General features: G+C 39.1%; 2 protein-coding genes across 2 annotated transcripts; one reads left to right on the top strand and one right to left on the bottom strand.

Annotated features, from left to right (window-relative positions):
* The first annotated feature begins 886 nt into the window (after positions 1-886).
* LOC140926395 (uncharacterized) lies at positions 887-3,081 on the top strand. The gene is made up of 2 exons (XM_073376145.1): positions 887-2,357; positions 2,666-3,081. The coding sequence occupies exons 1-2, from the start codon at positions 887-889 to the stop codon at positions 3,079-3,081; spliced, it is 1,887 nt and encodes a 628-aa protein (XP_073232246.1).
* A 2,329-nt stretch (positions 3,082-5,410) lies between these two features.
* LOC140928993 (26S proteasome non-ATPase regulatory subunit 2-like) lies at positions 5,411-27,294 on the bottom strand. Its single transcript, XM_073378805.1, has 21 exons — positions 27,151-27,294; positions 26,923-26,979; positions 23,471-23,635; positions 22,408-22,529; positions 21,178-21,399; positions 20,365-20,523; positions 18,821-18,977; positions 17,882-17,942; positions 17,244-17,387; positions 16,172-16,278; positions 15,219-15,346; positions 14,742-14,829; positions 14,510-14,672; positions 13,521-13,622; positions 12,893-13,128; positions 10,872-11,040; positions 9,530-9,624; positions 8,554-8,680; positions 7,623-7,741; positions 6,031-6,145; positions 5,411-5,693 (listed from the first exon to the last, which is right to left on the bottom strand). Exons 1-21 carry the CDS (start codon positions 27,250-27,252, stop codon positions 5,617-5,619), a joined length of 2,715 nt encoding a protein of 904 aa, XP_073234906.1. The 5' UTR covers positions 27,253-27,294; the 3' UTR covers positions 5,411-5,616.
* Positions 27,295-27,378: the final 84 nt, after the last annotated feature.

The raw sequence follows: 27,378 nt of genomic DNA, 5'->3' as shown, positions 1-27,378 counted from the left end.
GTGGGAAGCAAGGGACGCATGACAGTGACACTGCTCCCTGGGGACTACCAATGTGGCCCGGGTTCAAATCCCGGCTTTGACGCCATATGTGGGAAGAGTTTGTTGTTGGTTCTCTCCTTTGCTCCGCCGAGAGGTTTTTCGCCGGGTACTCCGGTTTTCTCCTTTCTTCAAAAACCAACATTTCCAAATTCCAATTTGACCAGGAATCAGGTAGACAAGGAACCACTTTGTGGATATGCTACCTCTAAATCATTATAAATATCATTTTAACTCCTGATAATCGAGAACAAATCCAGCAAGTGGCCATTGGCGAACCCGGGACTGTCTGATTTTGAGTCTGAGGAGCTAACTACTCGGCCACACCGCCTCCTTTAAAAGGTTCTACTTTTGGTACCTTTTCTGTATCTGAGCTCGTCATACAAAAATTGTCATTCAGCAAAACGAGGTCAGTTTACAAAAACTATTGTCTACAAAAATAAAATATTAAGCATAGAACTAATGCCCATTGGGCTGACCCAACGGAACTGGGAGTTGAGATCGTGGTGAGATGAGCGTGATGTGTAGAGGACATAAAAAAAATAAAATAAACGATAACCAAGCAACTTAAAGCAAAGCAATTGTTCTTTTCACCGCGTTGCTTACTATCTTGCCGGAATTTTAATGATTATCATGATGTATGGGTGTGGTTATTGCTATTGTTATTCGTCTTAAAATATACCACGTTTTGCTTGGAAACTCTTACCGCTATATTTTTTACTTCGAAAATTAATCAATAGGACTTTTACTTTATACTTTAAATTGTGTTATGTCTTTTACAGGTACAGAGACAGATTTCTTTGCCGAGATTCGAGGCTGCCGGTGCTTGGCCAATTATCACCGTAGCCATATGTTTCAGGAATGTCAAAAATGCGGACAAGGGCTGGAATGCAAGGATGATTATGCAACCTTGAAACCCGGATATTGGTGGAACTGGAGAAACGAGTCTTTTAAGGATCATTACCAGAATTTCATAAAAAATCTTTTGACATCTACACAAGCATTAGGGGAGGCTGATGTACAATATCCTCACCCAATACCCACGCCCTACAGATGTCCACTGGAAGACTCCTGTGAAGGTGGGTTGGATTCTCCTTGCAAGATTGGTTACAAAGGCCCACTTTGCAGTGTCTGCAGTTCTGGCTATTACAAACAGTTACACACATGCCAAAGATGTCCAACCAAGACGTGGATAGCTGGGCAGTTGGTTATAATTGTTGTGATCATCATGATAATCATTGCATTATCAGTATGGAAAAGTAAAACAAAATACGGAAAAAATGAGGGACAACGATCAGTGATAGACACCTTTTTGTCCAAGATCAAAATCGCTATTGGCTTTTATCAGGTTACTTACGGTTTATTGGAAGCCTTCTCGTACGTATCATCGCCAGATTCACTTCAATTAGTCAGCAGGTATTCAGCCATACTACAGTTGAACATTCTTCAAATAGCGCCAGTTCATTGCCTTTCTGATGGACTGCGTGTCGACGCTTTCGGAAACCTGATTACCATTATGGCAATAAATGCTTGTTTTGTTGGCTTTGCAGGGATGGTGTATATTTTACGTAAAAATATCATTTTGAGAAATCAACGCCTTAAAGCCGATGAAAAGTCGAGTAAAGTTATCGCGCTAAAAGAAGCAGTTTATAGAAATCTGTTCTTTGTCCTGTACGTGACTTACCTGAACACATGCTCAAATACCGCCTCAGTTCTCCCAATTTCTTGCCGAAGTCTTTGCCAAGACAAAGAAGAAGAGACATGTTCAAAATATCTAAAAGCAGATTACAGCGTACAGTGTAGTAATTCAAGGTTCAACTATCTGGTACTAACTGCCTACATTTCAGTTGTCTACATCATCGCTTTGCCTATTGCAAGTTTTGTCGCCCTTTGGAGGCATCAAACATTAGAAAACTCCGCGGAAGACGAAACTAACGAAATAGTAAATGGGTTGCGCTTTCTCTTCGAGAACTACAAACCTCGTTCCTGGTATTGGGAGCTGGTTGAGATGTCTCGCAAAGTTATCGTTACATCCGGTCTTGTCCTCTTGGGAAGCGGAACCAGGTCATACATTGGTTTGACATGGGTCGTTGGAGGAATGTATGGGGTTCTTTTCGCCTGGGTCCAGCCCATAAAAGACGGATTTGAGAACTGCCTAATGGTGACATCTCTTGCACTGACCGTTGTTAACTTGGGAATTGGAGCTGTGAGTAGGATTCCGGAAGAAAACATACCCACCTCAAACGACGCCTTTATGGATGGGGTTATTTTCAACTTAGTGGTTCTTGCAGCAAACGCCTTGGTCCTGGGGCTTCTGTTATGTAAGACGTTGTTTCCATTATTATTTTTTCCGCTTTTACTGTACCAGTCGTTTGTACGTAGTGGCACTGAATTAAACACTGAGGACTTCACTAATAGGCTTTAAAACTGGCACTTAACCTTTGCTTTGCCTGGAATAAAACAAAGTTAGTAATATTCAAATACTTTGAGTTGTCAGCTGTTTGCATCATAAAACAACTTCAGTTGGGAATTTTTTGTTACCGCAGTGAAAAGGTAGGTTATAGGCAATTTACAAAGATTTAAGAAATTCACACCTGAAATATATGTTTTCTTTCTACTTTACTCCTAGTTAACTACGCAGCACATGTATATGGCTATGTGAATGAATGGCGCAAAAATCCTCAGTGGTCCTTTTCTTGCTGTTTGGCTCTAGTGCTTCCCCTAATTGCTTTACCGGGAGAAATTAGTAGTTTGTCAAAAACGAACATCCTACGCACCCAGCTTGATTCGGGGCAGATGGAGTTGGGCACTCTGACAGATGCCGTGAAAAATTGTGGCGTGATTGAAGTCACTCTTGAAGAAGATGAAGACAAAGAGAAAGATGAAGAAGAAGGCACCGCTGGAACTCAAGAACAGCAAGATAATCCTTCTGGGAATCAGTACAATAAAGAAAGAAAGGACCAAGAAGTACAAACAGCGATCTTGTCGGTCCTCATTATTGCAGATCACACGAACTATGATCGAGTGGAAGACACCTGCTTTTAATAAGAGTGAGTATACTGAGTAAATTATAGGCAGGGCATTTATCTAGGCAATTTGCTTAGAGAGGGGAGTAAGGTGATATTTCAAAAACCACCCAGCAGTGTCTGTTATGCATTATTTTTCTGAAGCAACCTGCAATTGATTAGCAAGTAGTCTGGGAGAGGATCAATACTAGGCTCTATACTCTCAGGAATCCGGACATCCTTTTGCTCGAACTATTTAATTACCTGTTTGCTGCAGTATCTCAAACAAAAGAGAAGTGCATAAAATGTTTAATATTTTTGCCCCTTTAAATTAATACTCGCGGCTCTAGATTTTGTTTTATCAACGCAAAATCACCTTTATGTTTTTCTAATTTCCTGTCTAGGACGGCCAAGTGATCGTTGGATCGAGTAAGAAGTGATTAAAAGCAAATAAATGTCTGAAGAAAAATACACACCTTATCGCTCTACTATTAAGAAGAACAAGAAAAAGCGAAAAGCATGACGTAGAGAGAGCAATAAATCATTGTACCGGTCTAATCTAATTATTAGTTATTTTAGCCTTTGAATTATTTTTTTTCCCCGCGGTGAAAGAAATTAGTAAACATTAAACTCAGTGTTTGGTAGAATTCATAAAACGGGTTTCTCTATTCCAAAACACAAAAATATGATGTTTTGGCACTTTTTTGGAAACAAGTAACATTGTTCCAGTCAGCACAAAAGCAGTTTTAAAATACGTTGTCATTTTGTTATAATTTCGTTGGCATTCAGCTGGTAGAATAGAGAGGAACATATGAATGGCATCGTTCTTTGCTTTTAACGTTATCAACTACTGCTAATCAGCATCGATACTTACAAACTTAAAGAAAAATTTGGAAAGCTGTAATAAATTTTGTAGAATTCAGAGAAACAGGAATAAAAGTGTTAGAAAACGGAGGCGTAACGATTTTGGTTGGTTTTGTTGATAACTTTCACTTGTTTCTTCTTTACTTTGAAAGTCTGCTATTGTTCTTTGCAAGTAAAATAATGCATTTAATAGTGTTGTTTCGTTTCTTTTCGAAAACGCCCTTTTTGTTATTAAAGGGGTTAAAGAAAGAGTTAGGCAACACCCTTGCCATGGAATGAATTTGACATTCTCCTTACTGTTCTTATAGTTCGCTGTTGCTGAGCCTCGTACAGTGTTTAAATTTCTTTCATTCTGCGTTGCCATTGGATGGATAAAGAGATTAAGTAAATCACCTGAGTCAGTCCGGCTTTAACTAAACCTTTCAAAAGAAAAGGCGTTTCAATATGGGTTTCTGCATAGGAAATCATGCATCTCCAACCTATTAGAAGTTCTTTATCACACTGGCGCCCTACTCGACAAAGGTGGTCAAATTGACATGGTATACATGGACATGTCTAAAGCCTTTGATAAGGTCTGTCACCATCACCTGTTAAGCAAGCTGCGCAAGTTTGGCTTCGGAGGAAACCTTCAGTAGTTCAAATCATACCTCCCGGACCGCCGACAACGTGTCACAGTGAGTGGTGCAACATCAGAGCCATTGCCCATCGGGAATTTTAATGTTTACAACTAGGGGCACCTTCTGGAAAGTGCCAAAGAGGCGAATTCGTTTATCTTTGGTGGAATGTGCCTATTGAGATCTCCGCGATTTCTTTCATAACTTTAGAGGTTGAAAATGGATTCCGCTATAGAAAAGGATGGCTCCCAACTTTAAAACAACAACTTTGGCACATTCTAGGCTTTCACTTCCATTAAACAATAACAACATGGCCTGAAGCTTTGTTGGTAAATATGAGCAAGTTAGCATGGAAAATTCCATTAATTGTATGAAAACTATAAACGTTAGAGAGAAAATTATAGTTCGAATGAGGCCTTTGATTGCTGAAATTAAAAATAATAATTAAATTTCGAGCAACAGCGTCATCAGGTATAAGAAAAATGCGATTATCTTTTAATATGACTTTTGCTCATTAAAAAAAAAGTGTTCACTACTTTTTAGGGGGCAGGACTTCGCCCACATTTATCAGTTGTTTAGAAGAAATTCCTCTGTATAGCACGAGTGTAACATTCCGCAAATGAAATAGATATCAACTAATTTCGAGACAGACAAAAAAAAATCAAGTTCCCCTATTCTAATGAACCGGGTCTTTCGATAATTATATCGAAATCCAGCTCACTAGCGAGGCTGAGATTGCCCAAACAAAGGACACTGGGGAACAATTTGATCATTTTGTTTTCTAAATAGTCGTACAGTAATAACTACCCCACAGCGCAAATACAATTTTGTGTCAAAGAAGCTTTTCTTTCCAACTGAAAGAAGGAACAACTCAAAGAAGGAAAACAAGAATCAACATATTGTAAAGAATTTTATTTGCTAAAACATTAGGTCTTGTCTCGGTAACACTCGGTTTCAAATCTGCCTGCATGAGAACTAAAAAAGTTTTAGTTTTTAACTACTCCGAAACAAGGCGATCCAGTCCAACAAAGACGGTACGGTGGTTAGTATCGAGAGAGGTGCGCAACGTATTTACAGACTTGATGTTCTTCACAACCTCAAGACTCTGATTTCTCGTATTCAGGGTTCTTTTTTAAGATGACGAAACCTTCCATAATTGGTGCGAGGGAAATATCTATTAATGAAGGTTAAGGAAGAATAACAGCCTTATTAAAAAAAAAACAAATTACAAACGTGTGATCGCGTTCACTGTTTCACTGTACTCAATATCGAAGCGCTAACTTAAATAGCGATTCTCTGAAAGAAAGGAATCAATACGTGAAGAATAAGATTTTAAATGATGGAGGATTTAAGACTAAGAATAAAATTAGGGACCAGATGTAGTGGTTCAAAGGGACAACTTGAACTGCTTCTACAACAAAAAATCCAACAATGTTAACATTAAGATCAATGAAAACTCAGTAACCTCAAGGGATGAAAAATAAAGTGCAAATTGTATATATAAAGGATACATTCTTCAGTTGCAAGCTCAGCTCTTTCTCCGTACGCCAGCAGTACTGGCGTAGTGTGAGTCTGAAATCCTGTTATTGTCTTTGGCTTTCCTGCTTGACCAACAACATCGACTGCCTACAATGAAATGGCACCAACGGATGTCAAATAAAATCTTCTGTCAAGTGTCAATGTATGTAAATAGAACAAAGCGTCCAACTAATTGCTATTGCGTGTTTTTAACTGACTTCACGTCGGGCAAGCTGGTGTACAAGCACAAAAGCGTCCATCCTCCGCTTAGCCTGAGAAAACAGCCGACATTTCGCGACGCCAGCACTGATTTTCCCCAAAAATGATGTCTCGGAAAAAAACAGCAATTTGGCAATGAAAGCAAATGAGGAATTTACATCAACCAATCATGGAATGGAATGCTTCAACCAGTATAAATTTTTGCGCTCATTCCTCAGACGTCGTTTCGCGGTGAAAGCAGTGGCGGCTTCGCGAAATGTAAGTTGTTTTCTCAGGCTAGCAAATTCTACGAAAAACGATCGCAAATTCTACCAAACACGATCGCCTTGTCATGAGGTTCAAAACCAGTAACGGGAATAAAACGTTCCGCTACGCAGAAGCAACCCTTGTTGTTGTTGTTGTTGTTGTTGTTGTTGTTTTCTCGCCTTTACTCGGAAAAGAGCTTAACGTTCACGAACATTTTACTTGTAAATAAAAAAAAAACATAGCTTTGTGAAGAACAAATTTGTACCCAGAACGATTTAACTAAAATTACAATCAAGAGACATGAACTTTGAGAAACTCTTAGGCTGAAATTTATTTGCAATCATATCCTGGCCTATCCATGCCTTATTTTGCCCTTGCTTTGTTACATCAAAATATTCCTCCCAACTATTTTCATGTTTCACCCAAATGGGCGACCAGGTAACACCAGGCTCAATTTGCCTAACTTTTGCAGCACAGTTCCTTTCGTTGGGAGAGAGCTACCTAGCCTGCGATCTTGGGGTTGGGTGTGGGGGTGAAAGAGTGTCAAACGCGCAATTTGTTATGAGCGTGGTAAAGGCCATTGTCATGAGCTGCAACACAGACTCGCATGTGACAGGGAATAAGGGAAGAAAAACATACTTTCCATTCACCTTTGCCAAAGAAGTTAAGCGAAACCGAAAAAATCTGGGAGCATCACATGGGGCGCCCAAAATTGTGACCGCGTGGACACGCTGTTATTTGTTAAATTAATGGCTAACGATAGGATAATCGCGCTCATCCATCGAGCATAACTGCTTAATTTTCTTCTTTGTTTGCGTCGTTCTGTGTTATCCGAGCAAAACAACAAAAGCATATTCGCCGTAACCAAAGAGCCTTTTTTGTCGAGACAAACACTGGTTTCGTTCTAACGTCGGGAGCCTCAACGTTTCAGATAACACCAGTCATCCTGGTACCCAGCCTGCGAGCAGACTCGCTTGTACGTCAGCGCGCCAGGGAAAGTGAACTTGCTCGTGGGCTATCTTAGTGTCCTGGCCCTGCATCTTGAAAAGTGGACCCCACCCCCCTCCCCCCTCGCCCCCGGTCTGTTTTAGGCGTCTTTCACCACAGGCCTACCACTTACCTGTCCAACCCTAACAGAAACTGGTAAAGGTCGCAGGTCCGTGTCAAATGTGACCAACATTCTGGGCTGCATGGCTGACACCAAGTTAAACAGGACATAATGCGATTTGCCGAGGATAACTGAAGACAGCAAAAACATACAGTCAGAATAGTTCAGGTTAGACTGGAGATTAGGTTACTTAGGTTAGAAAGTGATTGAAATTACTCTTTCTGGTAAGCACAATTCTTGGATAATTAAAGAAGCAATGATACGTATTTTATTAATCAAGTGACCAGCTGGAGTATGAAAAGTTGACGAAACTTCAAATTATCGCTCCATTTCAGTGGCCTGAGATTCTCGTGATGTGTTAAAAAGTTTCTTTTGCGCACTGCCAGTCATGAGGTACCCCCGTTTTACTGGAACTTTATGATAATAATTATGGTCTCCTGAAGACTTTTAATTCGATGATCGGAAGTAAGAAAAACACAAGTGTGCAAGAGCAACTTAGATTGTATCGTTAAGAAGTTACAGACATCAGCAATGAAAAGTGAAATCTCAATATTCTTTCTGTTCGAATTGACTCCGAGAATGGTTAGAAGTGCACCAAACGGTTACCCATAGAGTACCACCTTAATTAGCCCTTTGCAGAACCTGGTCATGTAGTTGGATAACACAAGCGTTCATTCAGATTACAAAACTTTGAGCGTGATCGGGCAAAACCTTCCAAGGTTAATTCAATGACGTCTTTAAACTCTTCTGGTCCAATCATTTTGGTTAATTTTCAACACAATAATTGTAAAAACTAGGAATGCGTTGCTCGATCGCACAAAAAGCTTTGTGATCGGATTGAACGCCTGGATGGCTTGCCATCGAGCGAGCCGTTGCTTTGCGGTATCCAAGCACGTGACCAAGCTCTAGAAAGGGCCTATTAGGAATGAGACGAGTAACTTACCATTTTTGACATCCAAGAAGGACACGAGAACAGACAAGAGGCCACCTACAGCGACTGGCATCATCAGGGAACGGTCACAGTGATAAGGACCAAGTGTAAGGGTTCCTTTACCAAGATGAACTAAACCCTGACGATAAACAGCAAAAAGAAACTGTTGGTCCAGAAATCTTTTCCCACAGTCACCATGCGAAGGCACTGACCGAAGTTGTCGTGTAGCAAAGTTGGTCATATTTCACAAATTCCCATTTATGTAGTCGCTGATATTGGAAGAGTTGTGATAGAGAAGTGAAAGCAAACATTACAGCGACGGCAACGGGAACTTGAAAAAGCAACAGGTTTTATAGGAAAAACAACAGTTCTGCACATGCATCACACTTTCTGGAACCATGATTTCTTGGCCGTCACAGGACGACTAAAATGTCAAATTCTTTTGCGTGACGTTTAGTAGAGGACTTAAACACAGCTTTAGGAACATCCACCAGCATTTGACAAATTGTGCCGCGAGTTGGAATAATCGCCGGGGATGAAGCGTGAAATAACGGAAATACACTTTCGCTGCCGTCGCCGTCGCCGTCGCCGTCGTGGTTGCTTCTTGGGACTTCATCCCGGAGCATTGCAAGTGTTAGGAGCGCGCTGAAATAGTTCGTAGATGCGGATGTTTTTGATTGTGTAAGGACGGACAATTACTGCGGTGTATGCAAATTTCAACTTCAGGGTTTAAACGCCCAACCGATGCAGCACCAACACACTCAACTGTGTTTATCTAAGTTTTTTAATTACGTTGTCCATAGTCCCCTACTGTTTCGTCAGATCGTCAGGATCAAGCGCTTATCGGCACGGGCGGCCATCTTGGTTTCATCAGTAGAATTGACACTCATCCAAGATGGTCCCCCAGGACGCAAAGTTTTCGATCTCGACGATCTTACGGAAAAATAAGGTACTGTGAAAAGTCTATTAAAAATTAACCCCTTCTGACCTGTGCAAGTCGCACCATGAACAGATTGTTAGCATCCTTGTGGTAGTACATGGCCAGCTGCCGTAACATTCCACCAAGTCTGGCATTATTGGTACCTGTGCACAACAAATTCACAGAACAACTCGCATCATTTGTCTGCGAAAATATGTATTCCCAAGTAACACAAAGATCATCTGAACTCTGGACGCAAGTGTACTGTACATCTCAGATTTTATAGCTGTTCACAATTAACATTAGACCGCAAGCGGTCGTCTTTCTTTCCTCAGAGCCACGCACGGCAAGAGAAAAAAAGGACGAGATATTAATTTTTCTTCGCTCGGGCTTCCGCCCTCGTTCCTCGCGGCCCCTCACACGCGCTCTCGATCTACTGTGACTCAAAAGAAAAATAAGAGACTGCTCGCAATCTAAATTAATATCTTCGGTTATGCCCGTTCTCCTTGAGATTTACTGTCACGAGCCACACTACGTTTATACTGTAAGTTTAATAGTTTTTGAAACGAGAAGGTCAAGCTCAAAGAGTACTATCAACAAAGATGAACTCGAAATTTACCTTGGACACAATATTGATGCATGTTAAAACTCGATCCTACAACTCAGTGAGGTAAAGACCGTTTGGTAGGAATGGGGTTATTCTATTTTTTTTATTGCATTTTAGTCTTACTTTGGAGATACAAAATTTTCTGTTTTTGGTTTCTTTGGGTTTTGATCATTAGTGATTCGTTAGCCACAAAATGAACCTAGAAAAGAGCGCGGGGAAAGTCGCCTACGTTTTATTTAGTCTGAGATGGGGGGTATAGATTTTAGCCATTTTTTGGTCTGAAATGGGGTAAGGTTTTGCGCTTTGAGCCAGAGTCTTGAACTGGGTATTTTTTTTAAGCGATTTTCGCATGTCCTTGAAAAATGGTTTCGGTGAGTGTTCGTCATTTGTTTTATCAGCCAATGGATGAAAAGATCAAAACATGGCCTCTTCGTCTTCCCGCCAAAGAAACCCTAATATGGAGAAGGCATTGTCCGATTGGTCTTTTGTGTTGCAGCATGACGTCAAAGAGAAGTATCGTTTCGGGCATGAAGCTTTTTCACCCGAGCGTTCGCTTAACCAACCAAAAAGCCACACGCGTTTGTATCCGTTCGATAAACCAATCAAATCGCTTTATTTCCGCCCATTTTTTTCTGTTTTGTTCCTGCGATTTCAAGGTCATACGAAAATCGCTCTACCACTCTTATCTGAGAAACAAAGGTTCAGGTGTGCAATTGGGTAAGATTTTGTGGAGTATACCCACTGAGACTTTCCTGGAGTTCCTCCCCTCACGCCCCGGCAATAAAGCTTCAGTAACAAACGTACCTGCTCCTACAATTCCCATGGCGAAGATAGAGTTATGTGCCACTTCAGCATCGTTGTCATGAGACAGCTTACTGAGAGTATCGATAATACTTAGTTGAGGATTAGAAGCTGAAAGGAGGGCCAGAGCCAATGGAACTGCACGGCGTATCACCGGTTCACCGTACTGCAGCTGAAACAAGACAACATCAACGCTGTTACAGAGCGGTCACTTAATAAGCCTCCGTGAAGGCAAAACAGAAAACCTTCTCTTTGCGAGAGGTTACGAGAAGAGTTCGATTCCCTAGTGTCACCTCAAATCCTTGCTTCAACTTTCTTCCTTTCCACGCAACTTTAAGTATCTTAAAATATCCGTATAATGAGTGCACCGTCGGCCTCAGGTTTGTTAGTCAGATGATGACATTTCAAGCCGCTACCGACCTAATAACAAGGATTCGTTACCCGTTACTGTTTTAAAAAACGGACGCAACTTTTGAAGAAAAACTGAATGAGGCATTAAATAACGCTGGCCAACGCGACGAAAAGCGAGGAAATTGGAGACGAGAGAAAGAAATCGTCAAGCCAGTCCACCTTATAATAACGGCGGTGTTTCTTGGCTGAAATTCTCGTTTTTTTAGAGTGGTAGCTGTTACGATAAATGTATTTTCGTATCAAGAAAAGCGACCTGAATTCGAGAACAATAGGTTTTGTTTTGTATTGCTATTTTTGATCGTTTCTTGCCTTTTAAGGACAAAAACGATCAACGTGAAACAATAGCTTTTTCGCACGGCAAATTTCAACATTACCGATTACTTCTTTCCGATGAGATTTGAATTTTCGGCGGTACCGAAGTAAGGAACAATTTCACCTTAGGGGGTGGGTAGGACTGTTAGTTGACTGGCGAAACGGACAACGCAGTAGTGAGGGGTGAGGCAAGTACCGAACAGACGAGATTTGAGACGAACAAACCCGAACTGTATTGTTTATTTTGCGCTTCGCGTACTGGCTGCAAATTTTAAGAAAACATACTTCACTTTTTATGGTAAACATCGTTGTAACAATTATAAGGAACCTTAACCACGGATTGAATCGAAGGAGTCGAGAACTTACAATTCAGGTGGTTTGATCGCGGCGCTCTGATCAGTGGTTTTAACAGCCCGCTTATATTCTGTTGCCGAGTTGGCACTGTTTGAATTCTGCGCCAGGAAATTTTATTCTTCATGTAAATGACGGTTATATTTTACAGTCGTTTGTTTGAACAAGAATTAACTTCTTTGAATAAAAATCACATCCCATTGAATGCATTGAAGAGCGTAAGTAAACAATAAAGGAACAAAATAACACCTTCCACCTCACTGCCACCGAGGCTTAAAACACGGTTCTGTGCCCCCGACCCTTTCAAACTGATATAATTAATTACTCCCTTCAAGCAAAATTCTCGCGCTAGGAGCGTAACTTCTCTAATATGAACGCGCTGTTTACTTGTGTGACTTAAATCAAACAAAAGAAAGCTCATTTTCAGATGACGATTAATATATTGCAAAGGAACAACAAACAAAAGACTGAAAAAATCGCTCCTCCTTTCGCCTCACTGCCCACGAAGTTTAAAACACGGTTCTATGCCCCCGACCCTTGCTGATATAATTTATTGCTCTTTTCAAGCAAAATTCTTGCGCTTGGTGCGTAAGTTCTCTACATGAATGCGCTGTTTACTTGTGTGATTTAAATCTATAAAAAGACAATTTTCAGATGACGATCGAAACACTGAAAGGGAACAGCAAACAAAAGACTGAAAAAATCGCACTTCCTTTCATCTCACTGCCCACGAAGTTTAAAATACGCTTTTATGGCCCCGCGTCCCTTGCTGATAGTATTCTTTGACCTTATTAAACTTTAATAAGGTCAAAGAATACTATCAACAATCCAACAGAGCTTGAATTGGTGCGCAAAAGAGAGGTATGAGACGTTTTATGATTGTTGTTGTTTTGACAAGCAAAATAAGACGATAGAAAAGTTTTAAAGGGTGACTTGCCCTGGATACATACCAAATGATTACATGTTCTGAGCACCATCTGAGCACCAATCTCCTCACCCATGGCCATTAAAGCGATACCTAACACTGCCACACCCTGATGACTGCCATCATCTGACTTCTCAGCCTTCTTATCTTTATCTTTGTCTTTATCTTTGGAATCTTTCTCCTTCTCTTCTTCATCCTTCTGTTCAAAGTGTTCACTGCAGATGTGTAGCATCTCTTGGATTTTCAGAACGTTTCCAGTACCTTCAAACAACAGTGATTTACAAATTTGGGGTTTCCGTTTGGTTTCGGAGAAGGAACGAGGAACGAGTTTTTCGCGCGGCCAGAACCGAAAATCCCGTTCCTCGGTCTTTCTTTGCTGACGCTTGCTACGCAGGCTAGGAGGACACACCCGAAACAAAGTAACAATCTGATCCTGAACTTGGAAAGTGAATTATAATGGCTCAGTTTTGAGGGTCCTTAAAATAGGCTCCACGTTAACTTTAAAAAACAAACAAACAAACAAACAAAAAACAGTTTAAACGTTCTCCTGTGTTATGAATTATGAAACTTTCCTCCACAAGTAAGTTAGTCAATTCAACAACTTGTGTACAATTTATCGATTTTTCAAAACAACTTAAATGGGTGAGACTTACCAGCGTAAGCACAGATTTCCACCAAGATAGAAGCCCACTTTCCAAGCGGTTCAGGTACGACTTTCAGAGCCTCTAGAGTAGCTTCTGCTGCTTCTTGTTTCCCTGAAAACACAAACCAACAGCTTCAACTGCAACGTCAAGGGCAGTGACAAAGTCACAAACAATGCGTACTAGCGAATTACATTTAATCCTAAACTCGAAACAGAAAGGATTTAGAAACGCGATGCTATCAGTGACCATAAAACTTCTCCTTTGCCGCAAGAGCTGCGTTTGAAGCTGTTCGAGCGGTTTTCTGGCCACTATCTGGACAAAAATAAACCAAAAAAGTCCGAAAACGTTATTTATGGTCTCGAAGTTTGCAGGGCAAAGGCTATACCTTCATTTCTCAATAATCTTAAGACCTTGAGTATCTGTCCGGCCCCGGGAATCGAAACCGTTCTACAGTCAAGCACTCTACTGACTGAGCTTATCCTGCAGCGGGAGAGTACAAGTAGAGTATTTCGCTGCCTTCTGTTCTTGATACTAAACTACAACGTACATGCGCGGAAGGCCAAGTTTCGAGATGTAAAAGTGACACTGCCTCCTCGATTTTTAACTGCGCCTTCTCTCCTTCCCGCCTCTTTTTCTTCTCTTTCTCCTAACGTTTTCTTTGCTGGGGAATTACTTTGTTTCATTTCGATAGGAAACGTTTTCGCGAAGAACCCATTGATCATGAAATTGTTTTAAAGGCAGTACTTTGCATTTTTTCCTGCCCTTTTTTAAGGCCTGTCTGATTGAATCATGCTTATTCGGGTAGGGTTTGAAATTGAATAATCTCTTCCCCATAGCAGAAGTTGTGTGCCAAAGTTGTGTAAGATTTTTCAAACAACGTAACTAGCGGGACAAAGGAAGTCGACAAGGGTGGTTACGAGCAGTTCAGGTGTGAATGGGTTGATGTGTTGAAGAAATGTTACTACTCAGCTTTGCCTTCAATCAAACATGCATCTTACCCAGGAAGGTCAGCCCAAGTCCTAGTGCCAAGTTACGAGAGTTCGTTTCTTTGACTTCCGCTTCCGATCGTTCCATCATTGTCTGAAGAATAGTTGACGTCACATCACCATTACATGTTCCAATGGCAACCAAACCGCAGGCGATTGCTGCCATACCGATGACCTGAAAAACAGTGTGATTATTTTATAAACGATCCCGACCAGCTATGAATGTAAAACTAAATATCCTCACCTCTAGGTTTGACTTTGGATCAGCTAAAACAGGAAGAATTAGAGATAACACGTCTTGTCTGTTAGAACCTGCATAAGCTAGACCAAGCCTAGAAAACAGAAAAAAAAGGTAACTATACTATTTTTTCTATCAGTGACAGACAAAAATGAATCTGATTTCACCTAACAGGAGTCAAACCTATGACTTTATATACTAGAGCAGATGCTCTACTACTGAACTACAAAGGACTCGTTGGAGCAAAAACAATTTAACTCATCTCTCTCCAGGTCAATCTGAAAAAAAAGTGTTTTCTCCTTCTTCCGGATCAATTACTAACTAGGTTGGCTTTGCCACAGCCAGCCCAATAATCAGATCTGGGACTCTTGAAAGCAAGGTACATGTAGAGGTGCTAATTCAAGTCGTAGTGGGCAATCAATAAGAATTACTAAAAGCAGATCATACATGTACGATGATTACAAACCAAAGATATTCACTTACCCAACGACAGATCCAAGTCTCATGATATTATTATTGTGTAGAACATAGTCTGATAGCAAAGCAAGGGCTGGGTCACATTCATTCTTCACTCCAGAGTTCACAATACCACAAGCCAATAGCGCACCAGCCTAACAAGAATAGACACTTAGTGTACGAAAACCCACATGTACCTCGGGTGGGGCAGGGGGGGGGGGGACATAAGGTAAGTAATATTAAAAATGTAAACACAATAATAAAATAATAAAAGTCTACGAGAAGATAAGCTTGTTAAGACCTTAACAATATTTTGAATGAATTATAAAACGATTATTGAATTAGACTTTTGTATGAGGTAAAGAATTATGCAGATCTCAGAGGGTGTTATCCACCGCGGCCTAATTCAGCCTCGGCCGATAACATCCCCTCGATCTGCATAATTCTTCACATCCTACCCAGCCTCATTCAATATTATTGTTAAATATCTGCTTTACCTCAAGTAGCTGTCCAACTAACATGAACATCTAAAGAAAAGGTAAGAACTAAAGCAAAGCAACAGCTAAACAGGAAGCAAGCAATTTGACTGTTTTAAAAGCAAGCATCCTGACAACACATGCAATTTGTGGTTGGTTTTCACAACTATGATTATTATAGATCACACAAAACACGAAGTGAGCTACTGTAAGTCAAAAGAACAATGCACTTTCCATGCAGGAAATATTGTTAACAGTTATAAGACATGTAGAGGTGGAGCTTGATTAGATTGTGACCAAAAAAAAAAAAAAAGAGAAAGAAAAAAGTCAGCAAACCTGTCTTTTGAAGTGAAATAGATTTTAATTATTTAACGTCTCAAAACACTGATACAATACTTTGTGCTTAACACCCAGCTCATAAGTTTTAATCAAAAATCAATACCGTAAATGTATTGTAAGTAGACCTTGATTTTTAGTGAACATACTGCTTTTAATGTACACTACCTTAATATAGTCTTCTGTTGAGTATAAATATTTGTCAATCTGTGTGAGTCCTGCATCAACATCCCATAACAAAATGAGCCCCAAAGAAGCGGTTGTACTCATCATGCCTAAAATGCACAAATTCAGAGAATTTATAGGGGCAAGGTCAAGAGGATATCGCTGTTTTAAGTCAAGTCAGTGCTCAAGTTTGGGGGCAAGGGATGGCGCAGTGGTGAGAGTGCTCGCCTCCCACCAAAGTGGCCCGGGTTCAAATCCGGGCGTCAATGCCATATGTGGGTTGAGTTTGTTGTTGGTTCTCCCCTTCGCTCCGAGAGGTTTTTCTCCGGGTACTCCGGTTTTCCCCTCTCCTCAAAAACCAACATTTCCAAATTCCAATTCGACCAGGAATCAGGTAGACAAAGAACCACTTTGTGGATGTGCTACCTCCAAATCATTATTTATTTATTAATTTATTAATTTATTAATTTTTTAATCACATTTAGTGCCTTTACACTCAACTCGTGTAGAGCTATGAAGAAGACAAAAAATTCTTCAAGAAGCACTAATCATGATTAATGTTTGATTATTTTTGCTGCCATAGCATTGAAACTTGGACAAATTGGCCCAATTTTATCCAGTTTCAATCCAACAACAACAAACAACAACAACAAACAACAACAACAACAACAACGTATTTATTTAAAGAAATATAAAGTTTCTTTAAATAAATACGTTGTTGTTGTTGTTGTTGTATCCTTGCCATCCACAGCAACAGTTTCAATACCTAAAAATAGTCTTAAATAAAAAAACACGGGCTCAATGTTTTTGGAATTCAATTGATGAACAGAAACGTGTTGACTCTTCAAAAAGATAACAAATAGCATGACAAAGCCCCCTTTAAAAAAACAACAATCAAAGAATGTAGCCACTAAAAAGGCAATAGTGGCAGCATTCTAGCCAGAAAAAGAGCATCTAGTATAATATGCACATATCTTTTTGCACTTGGCGATTTTTGTTTTTGTTGATGTTATAACCTATGACCTGAAGGTCTCACCATCCTATCCACACTGTATCAAATGTCTCTTTCGCTTACCATGCTCTTTGTTCTTGTAAATCCACTTATTTCCATCTTCTGTCAATAACTTGTCAGTACCAAAAGCAGCATTAACAAAAGAATTCACGAATGAAGAAGCTAAATTTTGTCTAGCAGAGTCCAGGGCCACACCACTTGAAACCCCTGAACATTAAAAAAATAGACATTATTTTGTATCTCTCCAGAAGCTAAGTCTATAGCTTTTGATAAAAGCTAACTTACAGTATCTACAATCAAGGACACTCAACTAGGGTCATACTGCTCTGATACCTGTCTTTTTCTCTTCTAATGTTGTTTTGTAATGGTTTTTTCGGTGGAATTGTCCAAGTTCGAGGCCAGCATTGAAAGAGACAGGGAAAAGGAGGTCGAGCACAACATGGCAACGTTATTGCTTCAATTATTGACCTAAGTTTTAATGTCATGGTTTATAGTTTATGTAGTTTGGTTTTCAAGAATACACTACAGAATAACTAAGCACTCAATTTAAAAATTAATAAAACCATGTTCATGCAAGTGTGCTGTAGTATTTACAGTTTATGTTGAAAATGCATGGGAACTTAATACACAAAATTAACAATTATAATCTTTGCTAAGAAATAGCAATAAAAATGCCTATCAAATGACAAGGTGATCATTACCTTTGTTTTCAAGATGTGTTTTATAAATATCTTCAGGTACTTTGGGTTCCATGATATCCAACTGTAAAAAAGTATAAAATTCACACATCAGGACCACTCTTTCATGGTTGATAGTTTCAATGCAAATTTTAGTTGAGCAAAGTAACAATTTTCAGAGTAATATGCTTAAATTCAGCAGAAAATTCTCTATTCATACGGACACCTTATTTGTCACAGACAGTTTGCTTTGTCCATGGGGAATGAAAGCTCTTACAGTTTCTTTAAATTTAAGCCACTTAATACGGACAACCTGTTAATAAGGACACTTTTTATTCACATTTCATTTCAATTTTTTTTTCCAAGAACATTCATTGACAGTTTTTGACATCCATTTCAGTTGAGCGAGAGATCATTCAATTAATGTGAAAAAAGTTTATTCATGGTAATAATCCAATGGTAGGGTTTTCAAATAGAACCCAGTGAAAGGATATGACAAGGAAAAAACTGAAAGTATAATTTTCTGAGAACTACAGCATGCCTAACACAGTTTTTTGTTTGCTTCTGCTTATGTTCTTCATTGTATACTTGCTATTTTGAACATAAACATCCCTGGACAGCAGAAGTACTGCAATATTATTATTAAAGGTGATGTTAAACAACGATTTTTAGCAAAACCTGGCATTATTTACAACCTTGTTGTGAGATTGTTTTGAATGTTACAACATTGTACCAACACTGCAAAGCTTCATTGCGCTTTAAAGTGTTGCTGCAAATCATCTCGTGTGACATCATCTTTATATAGCACAAAGTGATCCCACATATGCTCAAAAAAAAAATGACACTCAAATCAAATCAAACTGGCTTCAAAAGGAAAGAGAAAATTAATTTTTCAACTCTGCAGTTGTCATGGTCTGTTTCTCAAAATTAGAACCCATGCAAAAGATAATAATATTATCTTACCTCCCTAGCGAGGCTAAGAAAGTTGTTGTTCAGATGTGCATTGGACATTATTTCTGCCAAGTCATCATAATCATCCATGCTCTCATCCAGTTCCAGGTAGATTTGTTGCCTTGCCAACATAAATGCCATTTGTTTCTGTATTAATTTTTTGTCATCACTGAAAAAAAGCAGAGAAGAAAACAACCTTTGTGGTTACTCTTGTCTTATCCACATGTTGAATGTTTAAGGCATTTTTGGTGTTGTCAATTAACTCATGAACAATCCATGAAGAGGAGGAAATAAGGAAATCTTGGATATGAAGAAGCTTTGGATACCCAAAATGAATTACTAAAAGATTTTGTTTACTTTAGCCATACTTACACTTTGAATTTCATAAAGGATTATTGTGTATTTAAGAACTCAAATCAAGCAAGCGAAAGGGTGCTTCATCCAAAATCCAGCCACCTCAAAATCAGTCTAAAAAAACTCAAATGAGCTTTATTCTTAACAACTGACTTCTGTCTTTACATCAGGATACATGTATCAGGAGTGAAATCCTCTGGGACAATCCAGAGTGGGAACTATGATCCAAGATAGTTCAGATCTTCATTCATTAAAGGAAGTGCTAAAACCCATCGGGAAAAGGATTTGTTGGTATCTTTGATGATGTGCTATGATGTGAGTGATCCTGCATTATACTTCTGATCTGGATCCTTACAAAGGAACTCACCCTTTAGGAAAAACTGCTTCCACTGGCCAATCAATATTATGTCTGATCTACAAATGTACTTCACAACCTACGGTGTATGGCATTAGTGTACATGTATGGTGATTAACAACGAGGAACATTGTCTGTACAGTAACCAAATTCTTTTTATGGTTCATATAAAATTTTATAAAATAACTAAGATAGTACGCGCGCTCTGATTGACCGAGAGCAGTGTTTGCATGAGAGTATGTAAACATGGTTGTGGCGTCAATTTGTTTGACTTTTCGCGCGCTAATCACGCAAGCACCAAATTTGAAAAGGTTTTCGAGTTCAAAACTCGACAAGTTTACTTTATTTACCCATTCCTTCGTCGGCTGAAACATGGAAAATCGTTACAAAGAAGGTGAGTCAATTTTTCTTCGCTTAAGCTGACTTTTTAAGCGAGAAAACTCCGTATTTTGCAAAGCATCTTTTTGCAAAACAAGAACTCATTACGCGTGCAAGACTTCGTGGACAAGATTTTGCGACGGGTAAGAATTTCTCTTTTAATCAGTGCCATACAAAGAGTTTTTCGTTTTTTTCTAGGGAAAGTTATTTTATAAAAGCAATAGAAAACTTTTTTCCTGTGTTTGCATAGCCTGATATAAACACTCGAGGCGTTGGGAGAATTCTCGACGGTTATGCAAACCCTCGACTTCGTCTCGGGTTTGCATAACTGTCTCGAATTCTCCCAACCCCTCTCGTGTTTATATCAGGCTATGCAAACACGGAAAACGTTTTCTATTGCTTAAATTTTAAACTCTGGCATACCACGGTAATATACACTGTAATGGATGACTGGATCATAGTACTGTACCTTCCTGTGCAAGAGACAAAAATGTCTTTGATGAGCTCCACATCATTTAGTTGGATAGCTAACTTCATGGCCTCTGGTTGATGATCAAACTTTCTAAATATATTTAGTGCTGTCTTCAAAAGTGTGCTATCCTCTGGTTCTGGTACATAACTTACACAGCTAAGAGAGGAAATAAATGATTATGTTAGAGATGAAAAAACAGAAAAATAATACATGTAGAGTAAAAGAGCAGATTACATTCCTCTGAAAGAATTTCCAACTCAAAGTAAAATCCTCTAGTATATATAACTTGAAACCATTACTATTATAATTAATTTCAAAATCTTTCACACAAAACTTCAAAGGTACCAAAAATTCAGGCAATTCAAGCAAAAGATTGTGGTTGAAAATTCAACATTAGATGGAGTAAAGCATTTACACTCTGTCACTGTAACCCTTCAATAAGTAAAGAGCCACTGTAAAAAGAGCAAAAGCCAGTGCTCCAAGCTGTGACCATTTTGTTTGCAAAGGCGAGTGAAAAAAAGAGGCACCTAAAGTTGCAGCACGTTACCAATTTGATGATCAGTATTTTGCAGTTACTGATAGTTAGTGTTGATGGTTTTTCTTAAGTAAAAGTGAGAAAAACAGTCTGCATGAAACGTCATTTACATTATTTTGTATGCTCCACATTCCTGTTATTTGCTTCTTTGTATTCAGCCAAGTGAGATGTCATAATTTATGCATCTAATAAAATTTAGTTCTTCAGATTGTGAAAATTCAATGTCTGGTGACAACAATACAACCCTAAATTAAGAAGATAAAAAAGAAACTGACCTTGTGAGATAGAGACATACTCGGTGAAAGCTTCTTTTGTCAACATATTGTTCAAGTAAATCCAGACGTTCAATCTCCATCAGCAAGTCACATGCCTCAGTCTCCGCATTGTGCTGCATGTTGTATGGTATTATTTCTTTAGCAAGATTAACCAGGTCTTCTACTGTTTCCCCCTTGTCCATTCTCTCACTATATTCTCCACGTATCTCCTCGGCCAAGTGTCTGTGGATTTGACGAAATAAAATGATAGTTCCAAAACAAATGCTTGACCCCCTAATTTTTTGTGGTTCAAAAAGGGGAAATTAAAAACAAGCCCCTCAGAGATTTATCTGTGGTATTGAGAGGGATTTATATGGTTAAAATTTGATGTGACAATATTAATATTCAAATCCTTTGCAAAGCTTCCTAAAGCCCAGCCTTAGAGACCCTGGGGCCTGCAGTCAATCATATTGAGAGGAACTGTACAACAATTTTTTTAAACATGGCTAGGCTCTTCATGCTGTGCCTGAAAAATTTTCTCTTCACCAGTTTTCCTGACCAGACTGCCCTCTCCTGGGTATATGAGGATATCCAAAGCTCCTGTTTTCTCAGCAAAACAGAATTATGACTTGGCGTACACTTAATAATACATGTATGCTCCTCAGGCTCATGTTAGATCAAACAGAAGGGAATATTAAAAGGAAAAGCCCACCTTTGAGAGAAGATGCAAAGTTTGGGCCCAAAATGGGAAAACATGCTTTATTGAAACATGTAACATGCCTTGGATTATACCTGGTTAATACATGGAACTAACAGTGTTCATTAAATTTTGGACAGAAACAGAATTTAAGACTGTGTTTGCTATAGATAAGTCCAGTAATTTTTTTCCTTTTTCTTGGTGCAGTCTTGACTAGCTGACTGCTTTTTGTTATTATTCTCTAACGCTTCAATTGAAACTTGGAAAATGTTACATGTGTACTGTACAGCAGTACATCTAGTTTATATCACCAGAGATAGCAGGTTGTACATGTACCAAGGTACTTGCATCTAGTCTATACTTAAGTTAATGCAGCTGTAACCATCACACTCCTGTGAGAAGCAAATGATCACCTAGGGGAAATACTTTGATCTTTTATCAAATTCACTCCACTAATTCTTTGAGGAATGTTAAAGAGATCAGTCTTAAGAATTTGTTGTGAATAGGGGGCTTAGAGGGTTGAAGCATTATCATACAGTAGTTTTAACCCTGACCTGACATATTCATGTCCCCATGATTCTAGTTCTTCTTTGGACCCAAGCATCCTGAATTTCAGACATTCACGACCTTCACTAATCGTCATTCCAAGAACTGAGATGATGTCAGCCAAGAATCGCTACAACGTAGAACAAACAACTACCTTGGTTTTTTTTCTCTGCATACATGTAGGAGTAGCTATACACTCAGCATTATTGAACTGAAATGCATCACCAAACATTACTTTACCCCAATACAAAGAAAAAAAAGGAACAGTAAAAAAAAAGATAAACTGAACCACCACATAATGGGACCATTACACAAAACAGTCACATGGTACAAAATAACACCTTGTTGGATGGTAAACTGTGCAAAGGGGCAAGAAAAGCTGTAAAAACAAAAAGATTATATCAGTCAAAAAGCTAATATCCTTTCTTGTCATGGTCACACCACATCGTTCACCATCCAGCAAGGTGTCTTTTGTACCATGTGACCACATTGTGCAAAGAGCCCATTCATGTAGGAGAAGCTGTACATTAAGCATTGTATCTTATTTTGTTACCTCTACGTCCTGTGTCCCTGCCACAAAAAAATCCCCAAAGACGCAAAATAATTCACGGCATACATCCAGTAGGACACAAAGATCAATATTGATCACTCAATCAATCAATCAATCAATCAATCTGAACACGTGTGTACATGTATTTGTATAAATATCCTGTTTGTGTAATTTCTGTGGCAGTTAATGTGGCTGTTGTTTAAAAATGCATATTTCTTTTAGCCCTCATTGTGCTTTAAAATAGAATGACTATATTTTAATTTCAGTATACTGTAATGCTGCCATCAAAAAAATTCTGATTGTTACACACTGTGCTTTAAAAATCACTTGCTTCAAAAAAGACAGCTTACAAAACAAAAGAAGAAATTTGTGACAACGCTAGTAGGGGACAAAACCCAGTGGTGTGGCCAACCTTTACAGGTTGTGGGATAGGGTAGGGATGGCAACTCACATCGGACATATGAGTCCCATTCCTGCCCATTCCCTAAATAAAAAAAATAAAGATCACAGTTACAATGTACCTTATTTTCACCATCACCCCACTCGCCATAAATCTCTGTCAGCGTAGCAAAATGTGGTCTGAGATATTTCAGTGGTTTAGGAACTGATGTCATTGAGCTTGTGCTTGCTCTGATTTGTGATCTGAGGGCTTCCAGTGCTGGTTTGTGCAATGATACATTGGATTCCTGTTGAATAATAATATCATTTTATTAACAAATGTGGGAATGCTCTTGTTTGTTTCTCCTAGACTATCAATGTCTACTATGACCTGCTATAAAATTTGAAATGCTACTCTGCTATCTGTCAAATAATATTGCAGTGATCATTCTACAACTGTAGTCTAGGAACCACATTTATGAAGATTGTGAAGCTGTTGCCTCTAATAAAGAAAGAGGCATTGCTTAATCAAGAGCAGCACTCATTGATTGTTTGGCTGTTTTAACTGGTACTTTTATTGTGAACTGCTGAATGATAATCCACGAATGTTGTCCTTGGTCCACGACCAAGGTAAACAGCATAAAAAAAACATAAAATGTGATAGTTTCCACACGAAAATGTGATTTTCACAACATTTCATGTACTTTTCCATTCTTGGTGCATTAAAGCTATAGTTTTTTTTGAAGATGTCCTGAGTATAACGTAATCTGCTTTTCTTTCAAAGACTTCAGACAACAGTCTCCCTTGAGTCTCCCACACAAGTGGTTTTCAGCATGGTCAAAAATAATTACTTCAAATTCTGTATGCATATCTATTCGAGGTATTAAAAAAAGAGAACTTGTAGACATGTATAGGGAAGATTTTCAAAACATTTTTGAAAACAAGGGCTGCTCTTTTTATTTTTTATTCAACCAAGGTCATGGGTCGAGGACCAAGGACCAATATGCAACATTTGGTTATTTTTTTCGAGAGTCGATAAAAAAAAATTCTCACAGTCTGCAGCAATATGCTTCGAACAGCAGAAATAGGTTGATCTGAAAACCTGTTCTGCAAAAAGGCACATCTTTCTGTTGCATTTTATTTATTCACAAGCTAAGTAAACATGACCATGTACAGTACCATTCAAAAGTAAGTTGACACTCGATTCTCGATCCTCGCGAGAATCGAGGATAGAGAATCGAATCAAGAATTTAGACTCGATTCTCGATTGTTGCTTCTCGATTTGCGATTCTCGATTCCTGCGAGACTCATCAAACTGGAACCGCCTCTGTTTAGTTTCGAGTAATTCACTCTCTACTCTCGATACTCGACTGCTGCAAGAATCTACAACTAACAACCTTTGTTCAAGTTTTGAGTAATCTTCTAACTTCTGTCACGTCAGAAAAACCTTTGTACTCTATAAAATAACAAACTCTACTCAGCGTTTGATTCTTGCGAGAAATTCCTGAACTATGCAAATAGCAGTTGACAACTCTCTCGGGAACAACTCTTCAGGAAATTTGCATTCGTTTGCACGGCTCGGGTGATACTTTGAGTCGAAACCTTTAAATTGTTTGAACGGCATTTTCAATTATTTAAATAGCAAAAGTTGCCAGTTCACCAGTTGAACTTGAAAAGCAATCCATGACTTTTTATCTTTAAAATACAAAATAAAAGGAAGCTTGTGTAAAGTGTAAATAAATGTTTAATGCACGATGGTGTGTAAACAAAGTCTTGTTGCTTTTGTTCTTTGGCTTGTCTTTCGAATTCTACTTGCCGATTTTTTTTTGATTGCCTGTTTGCGAATGCCCATCTGCATTACCACGGTTCAGAATGTCTGCTCATGGAAACTTTACTTGTAATTAATTCTGCTTGTAATTTGACCTCTTGACCGGAATTACTGTTTTTGCGATACGCATACGCAAAAGCATCTCAGTTTGATATTTAACCCTTTGCTTTTTATGGGACGTGATTGCGTACATAAAAGTTTCGATTTGAATATACATGCCAGAAAACTTCAGAAACCTCCAAGAGCTTTGAAAACAATTTTTAGTAGTGTGTAATACAAACCGCTCGTGCAATTTTTCATCACCTGACGGTAGCTGCAGTCACCTGCTAAGCAACGAAAAAGTTCATGCGTATCATGTTCCATCGCGGAAAAAAGCAGCCCAATTTAACGAGCGATTACCTTAAACTAAGAAAGCGCTTTTTCCTAGTAGAATTAAAACCATTGTTTCTCGAAAGTTTTCAAGGATCACCGACACAATTTCAGAGCAAAAGACTAGTCATGTTAAGGACGGACGTGTATGTTACAGCTGATCTTTATCAAGCCAAGCGGCCAACGTCTATGTTACAGCTGATGTTTGTCAAGCCAAGCGGCCGTATAAGCCCAAAATAAACATGCTGTTGCTTGTACATGAGTAATACACTGTTTGTTTGCATTTGGAGCAGGTATTTGAAACTTTAGTTGAGGAAATAAAGCTTGATACAGATGTCCTAGAAGAAACATTCGTTTTATAACTTGAATTGGCCTTGTTTTGAGCATACAGTTGCTTGCGCGAATGTAGCCATGCCGCATTACGTTACAGCTAGATGCCTTTGAAAAATTATCGACAAATCAGTCATGGGTGAATCTTTTAATTTCTGTCCTGCGAGACTCGATTCTCGAGGCGATTCTCTATAGCTTGTTCTCGATTCTCGATTCACACAGCAATCAAGAATCGCGAATCGAGTCAAGAATCGAGACTCGCAACGGACTGTCAACTTACTTTTGAACGGTACTGTAATTTACGGTGCTGCAAAAGCCCAAACTTCAAGAAAGACAAATTAACCTACAGTGGAACCTGTATTAAGCGGTTACCCTCGGGGAGAGGCTAAGTGACCGCTTAATACAGGGTGACTGCCTAATACAGGTTGCAAGAAATACAGTTCAAAGAATTAGATCTCCAGTGCTGATCAGATCAGACGTTTCGCCTCAAATAGAAACATTCATTTCTGGCGTTTTAATGGCTTGCAAAAACAAACACCGAAATCAATTGTTGTACCTCGCATGTTACATTATTCAAAACTGTATGAACAAATAATTGACACCGTGTGACCGTTTAATACAGGTCAAGACAACAGAAAAAGTCCCGTACGTTGGGACTTTGCAAATGGTGACCGCAACCGCTTAAAAAAGGTGACCGCTTAATAGAGCTCGAAATTACAGAACATCAAGGGAAGTAAGTTTCGGGACTTTGAAAACTGACCGTTTAATAGAGGGTGACCGCTTATTACGGTGCCGCTTAATAAAGGTTCGACTGTACCTGTCAACAAACTCTAATTTCTCGCCTTCGCCCACAGCAAGAAAGCCGACACTTCGTCATATGAAAGGATTGCTAATCAGAAAACCACGGGATCTTTCATTTTTCTCCGCATTTTTTTCTCTACGAAATATTTTGACATTTTCGGAAAAGTCGCGGACCAACCTGGACATGGAGGACCAAGGGACACAAACTGTACGGAATTGAATTTGCCAAAAGGAACTTCTCACAAAGTATCTTCATAAAATACCTACCGACAACCTTTCGACCAGCATTGTTAACTCCTCTTGAAGCTGTCTATCCTCTTCGCTCTGAAAGAATGAAAAAGGAAACCTTTCTTTTATAACTGAAAAAGAAAATTCACGTTGTGCTGTGCGAGGAAAACTTGGTCATGATGAGTCATTGTCAAAAGTTAAGGCTTTGTCTTTTTTTTCAGCGAAACCCCAAAAGACGTTTGTAAAAAGCTAATGAAATGTGCTTACCAACTCGGGCTCTTCTTCTTTCTTGGTTCCATCTTTGGATTTCGTGTCCTCTTTCTTGTCGGAAGTTTCTTTCTCTTTCTTAGGTTCGGCTACAGGCGCCATGTTGGAATGGATTGTGGTTAAGGTTGCACAGGCTTCTGGGATTTCATGTCCATGATTTCTCGTTTTCTTTCATCCGTGTGGAAGGCCTGGGTCGGACTTGAACCACTTTGGAAAACTTTGGAAGGA

This window comes from Porites lutea, chromosome 2, assembly GCF_958299795.1.
Source record: "Porites lutea chromosome 2, jaPorLute2.1, whole genome shotgun sequence".
Taxonomy (NCBI): Eukaryota; Metazoa; Cnidaria; class Anthozoa; order Scleractinia; family Poritidae; genus Porites; species Porites lutea.
This window is presented reverse-complemented; position numbering and strand designations above follow the sequence as displayed.

What these genes read in the sequence shown, in the direction of transcription:
- LOC140926395 (XM_073376145.1), top strand. Translation starts at nt 887, where the DNA reads ATGTTTCAGGAATGTCAAAAATGCGGACAAGGGCTGGAATGCAAGGAT. An exon ending in GGTCCTGGGGCTTCTGTTAT is followed by an intron (nt 2,358 to 2,665) that starts GTAAGACGTTGT and finishes CTTTACTCCTAG; the next exon opens with TTAACTACGCAGCACATGTA.
- LOC140928993 (XM_073378805.1), bottom strand. Translation starts at nt 27,252, where the DNA reads ATGGCGCCTGTAGCCGAACCTAAGAAAGAGAAAGAAACTTCCGACAAG. An exon ending in TGGGGACATGAATATGTCAG is followed by an intron (nt 21,400 to 22,407) that starts GTCAGGGTTAAA and finishes TCAAATCCACAG; the next exon opens with ACACTTGGCCGAGGAGATAC. An exon ending in AGACTTGGATCTGTCGTTGG is followed by an intron (nt 14,830 to 15,218) that starts GTAAGTGAATAT and finishes TCTGTTTTCTAG; the next exon opens with GCTTGGTCTAGCTTATGCAG.